This window comes from Sus scrofa, chromosome 8 (assembly GCF_054392235.1).
Source record: "Sus scrofa isolate SSC_HxYL_T2T_F1_AM1 chromosome 8, Sscrofa_HxYL_maternal_Yorkshire_Landrace_v2.0, whole genome shotgun sequence".
Lineage (NCBI taxonomy): Eukaryota > Metazoa > Chordata > Mammalia > Artiodactyla > Suidae > Sus > Sus scrofa.
Window position 1 is genome coordinate 54,766,474 of NC_139390.1, and position 5,356 is coordinate 54,771,829.

A 5,356-nucleotide genomic window follows, 5' to 3' on the forward strand; every position below is an offset into this window, starting at 1 on the left:
ATCTTCAAAGTAAATGACCCAGTAACATAATATTTCCTGGAGGCAATTAATATTTTCATACTTAAGCTATAAAGTATCAGAAATTATTAAACTGGAATGCAGTTTCCTTTCAAAAGTTTTTGCGTGTTTCCCATAAAGTCAAGTGTAATGATAAAAGAGAAGAGAACGGGAGCAATTGAATTCCTCATGGGGAACAGGTTTATTCTTACCCATGGAGAAAGGCAGTTCACTAAGCATTTGCTTATCATCTAATAGGTTTCAGACAGTACAGACATCATGCCAGGAACTATAGTAAGTGAGAAAACACACCTGAATAGTAATGTGTCTTTGTGGGCACCAGGGGAATTGTGTCACCAATGACATGCATTTTCTGCTTGTGATAGATATTCATTGATAGTGTCTTTCTTCCCACAATTAAAGGTGAGCGTCCAAATATAAATTATCCTGGAAGAGGTTCTGACTCTTACCTGCATGTGGCAAGTCTCAGGTTACAAGATACATCTGATAATTACATGCATAAGCTCACAGACATAGAGGAGGACTCAGAAGCATGGGACACTGAGATGACTTAAAACGTCACTTGGAGTTGGAACCAAGAGGAAAATCTAGATCTAATATAGATAGTACAGTGTTTTCTCAGTAAATTACACATCCAGTGTTGCCCTGTAGATGTTTTACAGGTGACAGGTACCAGCTATCTGAAGAGATATAAATCAGCATTGACAGAGGAAGAAAGAACAGAAATAAGCCCAGGAGCAAAAGTGCCAATGACATGCCCCACAGTTACAGTGACTGCTATTTATGTGTACTAAGAAATTCAAACAAAAACCCTTTCATGATTAACAGGCATCATTTTTTTACTCCTTTGTAGGTAATCCAGGCCTCAGGAAGGTGTTCCTTTGCTGAATGTCTCTCACCATGTCTCCCAAAAATGTGACTGAATTTGTTCTCTTGGGACTCACACAGAATCCACATTTGAAGAAAATACTCTTCATTGTCTTTTTGTTCATTTTCCTATTTACCTTGCTGGCAAATCTCTTTATTGTAATCATCATCTCCCTCAGCCCCACACTTTCAGCTCCCATGTATTTCTTTCTCACTTATTTGTCCTTCATAGATGCCTCCTTCTCCTCTGTCACTACCCCAAAAATGATCATTGACCTGCTGTATCAGAGGACAACCATATCCTGGGGTGGCTGCATGACTCAGCTCTTTTTGGAACACTTCCTGGCAGCGTCAGAGGTCATCGTCCTCATGGCCATGGCTTATGACCGCTATGTGGCCATTTGCAAACCTCTTCACTACAGGAACATCATGCAACATGGGCTCTGCCAGCTCCTAATTGTGGTGGCCTGGATAGGGGGGATCCTGCACTCCACTGTGCAGATTATTTTCACACATGACTTGACCTTCTGTGGTCCCAATGTCATTGACCATTTCATGTGTGATTTCTTCTCACTGTTGGAACTTGCCTGCAGTGACATTTACAGGCTTGGAATGGTGGTGGCAATTAACAGTGGGGGCATGTGCATGCTCATTTTTTTCATGCTATTCATTTCCTATATGGTCATCCTAAGCTCCCTTAAATCCCTTGGCTCTGAAGGACAACGCAAAGCCCTCTCTACCTGTGGCTCCCACTTTACAGTGGTGGTACTCTATTTTATCCCTTGTATCTTTACTTACATACGTCCTGTGGCCACTTACCCTGCAGACAAGTTGGTGAGTGTGTTCTTTGCAATCCTCACCCCCATGTTAAATCCTATCATTTACACAGTGAGAAACATGGAGGTGAAAAATGCTATAAGGAGTTTGTTAAAGAGGAGAGTAACTTAAGATATAAAAGATTCCAAGGAAGTGATGTTTTATATATATACACATAGGGAAGATTACACCTATTGTAAATTATGAAGGAATACTAGGAAACTTTGTAGATAATGGACAGAAAAAAAAAGCCCCAAATGAGCATTTCTTGATTATTTAATAATGGTTGGACATTTATTAGGAATTTTGATAATTTTTCTTTTACTTTACCGAGGCTTCAGTGTTCATTGCCCATGCTTCAGAACAGACAATGGAAATAAAGTTATAAATTTCCACTTTGGTGATTGTAGAGTATGTTTTTCTCAGGCTTACTGATACTTTACTAAGTTCTTAACTTATGTTACTTAGATGAAATCAGCTTTTCCATGGGATTTTGATCTCAGAATTTCTAATTTTGATTAGCCTGTGGTAAAGAAAATAAAGGATACAAATTTTTAAGTAAGTACATAGAGAAGGGACAGTTGCAAGAAGGAATCATAGCTGAATTTTTGTATGTAATGTGAATTTTCCAAAAACAAAAAGGGAGGAATTTAGAAAAGGAGATATGAATAATTTACAATCTTATTCTTTCCTTGGTCCAAAAAAACCCCTGAATTTTCAAATTAATCTTAATTTTCTCAATTTCCTTAAAAATCCTTATGTTTCACAGTTTTTCTTGAATATAAAGGAAATGTTTTCGTTTTCCATATTAAGACTTGAAGATTCATTTGAAGTAAGGGGAAGCACCTTTTATGAAATTTCAACAAAATATTATATGATTAGGTTCTAAAGCTATTACTCTACATGTCTATTATGTATATTTTCATAAAATGAACTCCTTACCATCAGGTATAGTCACTTTGGTTAAATTATCAATACACTAAACTGGTGGTTCATTTTTCTCCATTTACAGAAAAGCAAATTGAAGCCAGGAGAGTTCAACTAATTTACTTGCCTCATACAACATGTGATTTCCCTATAAAGTATGTCAGGAAAATTAGAATGTAGCTTCCTTTTAAAAGTTTCAACTACAAACTTTCAATCCAGGTCTTTAAATCTCAGCCTTACTTTTTTTCAAATGAAGCATGATTGTGTTATGTTCAGGTCTATAGATAAGAAAATTACCTGCAGTCTTAATGATTCACTTTGTCATTTAAGAACAATCATGTTGTACCCTAATCTCACATGTAGAAATACACTTCAGCAATACTATTTTTTTTCCTTTTATTGTAAGTTCAAGTTATGCCACTTCACTTTTGCAAAAGACCAATATTAGTATGGTAAGAGGTTTTTCTTTCTTTTTTTTTTTTTGGTAAAAGAAAAAAATCTTCTTTAGATTTCTTTCCCATTAATGAAATTAAGTACTAATGTTGGTATTCATAAAACAAAAATGCCTAGGATGAATGTTCAGAAAGTATAGAATATGTGCAAGTCTCCTCTATGCATGTGGAGAATATCAGATCATCCTATCATCCTACTTTATAACTCCTTGTAGGTCACAGCTTCTCTGACTGCAACACTCCAACTCATGTAATTTCTCACAAATATCACATTTTACAACTCAGTTGTCAACTAGAGCTCTATCTACCATAATTTAACCAGACATTAATACCCAAACATAGTATTACTGTGATTATGTTTACTAAGTTGTGCCTGGCTCTCTCTAAGGAGGCAAGAATATACCATGGATAAAAGAATGCCTGTTTAATAAGTGGTGTTGGGTCAATTGAATAGCTATAAGAAATTTTAACTTTATTAAAACATTCTCTAACATCATATAAAAATACACTCAAAATGGATTAAAGATCTAAATGTAATACCAGATACTATACAACTCAGAGTAAAACATAGGCAGAATATTCTATAACTTAAATTTCAGTAATATCTTTTTTGATCCACATCCTACTGTAATAGAAATAAAAACAAAAATAAATAAAAGGAGCCTAATTAAAGCTATAAGTTTTGCACAGCAAAGGAAATGATAAAATAAAAAATGAAAGACAACCTACAGAATGGAAGAAAATATTTGTAAGTAATACTACAAGGGATTCATTTCCCAAAATATAAAAAGCACTCATACCACTCAAATAATAAAAAAATGGAAAAAGTTCCCATTGTGGCTCTGCAGTTAATGAACCCAACCATAATGACAAGGGTTTGATCCCTGGCCATGCTTATTAGGTTAAGGAACCAGAGTTGCCCTGAACTGTGGTGTAGATTGCAGACACAGCTCTGGTCTGGCATTGCCATGGATGCAGCCCTAAAAAGCCAAAAAAAAAAAAAAAAAAAAAAAAAAAGGAAAATTAGGCAGTAGATCTAAATAGCACATGAAAAGATGCTCAGAATCACTAATTATTAGAAAAATGCAAATCACAACTACTATAAGGTACCTCTTTAAAAAAAAGCCAGAACGACAATCATCAAAAAGTCAATAGATGCTGGAGAGTGTGCTGAGAAAGAGGAACCTTCCTTCATACATTGTTGGTGGTAATATAATTTGGCACAAACACCTTGGAAAACACTACGGAGTTTCCTTAACAAACTAAATATAGAACTACAATATGACCCAGCAATCCCACTGAAACTAATACACCTGATACTAATACAACATTGTAAATCAACTATATTTCAAAAAATTAAAAATACATTCATAGTTATTTCCAAAATGCCAACCATTTGGGCATCAATTCACATTTGTAAAATGATTTGTAATCCTTTTCTACAACTGCTTATTAATGAAATTTATTTGTTTTATTTGATTGCTGATCTTTTTCACACTGATTTTTGTTGTATGGCTATTTTAACAATATGTATTTTTCCAGTGAATGAACATGGCAATCTTTCCACTTATGTGTGTCTTTCATTTTTTTCATCAATATTAAGTATTTTCCAGTGTACCATGGTTTCACTTCCTTGTTTAATTTTATTCCTAATTGCTTTTATGCTACTGTAGTTAGGATTATTTTTAAATTACTTTTTGGGAGAGTTCATCATTAATTTAGACAAATGAACTCATTTTTGTATGTTGATTTTGTATTCCGCAAATTTTTTTTTTTTTTTGGTCTTTTTGCCTTTTGAAAGGGCCGCTTCTGCGGCATATGGAGATTCCCAGGCCAGGGGTCTAATTGGAGCTGTAGCCACCGGCATACGCCAGAGCCACAGCAACGAGGGATCCGAGCCACGTCTGCAACCTACACCACAGCTCACGGCAATGCCAGATCCTTAACCCACTGAGCAAGGGCAGGGATCAAACCCGCAACCTCATGGTTCCTAGTCGGATTCATTAACCACTGCGCCACGATGGGAACTCCTTATCCTGCAATTTTTTTTTGATTTTTTAAATTAGGTGTAACTATTCAGGGTGCAGTTTTTTTTTTTTTTTTTGCATTTTCTATAAGATCATGTCTGCTATGTAGTCTTTTAAATCTGGCCTCTTTCTCCAGTATCATGTATTTAAGATTTATGCATAACAATGTGTCTAGCAATAGTCTTGTTTCATTGCTGAGTGTTATTCCATTGTATGGATGTGTCACATTTTTTATCCTTTCCTCAACTA

General features: G+C 35.3%; 1 protein-coding gene across 1 annotated transcript; it reads left to right on the plus strand.

Moving 5' to 3' along the window:
* Positions 1-906: 906 nt before the first annotated feature.
* Positions 907-1,833, plus strand: LOC110261951 (olfactory receptor 4C3D-like). Its single transcript, XM_021100534.2, has one exon. It carries the CDS (start codon positions 907-909, stop codon positions 1,831-1,833), a length of 927 nt encoding a protein of 308 aa, XP_020956193.2.
* Positions 1,834-5,356: the final 3,523 nt, after the last annotated feature.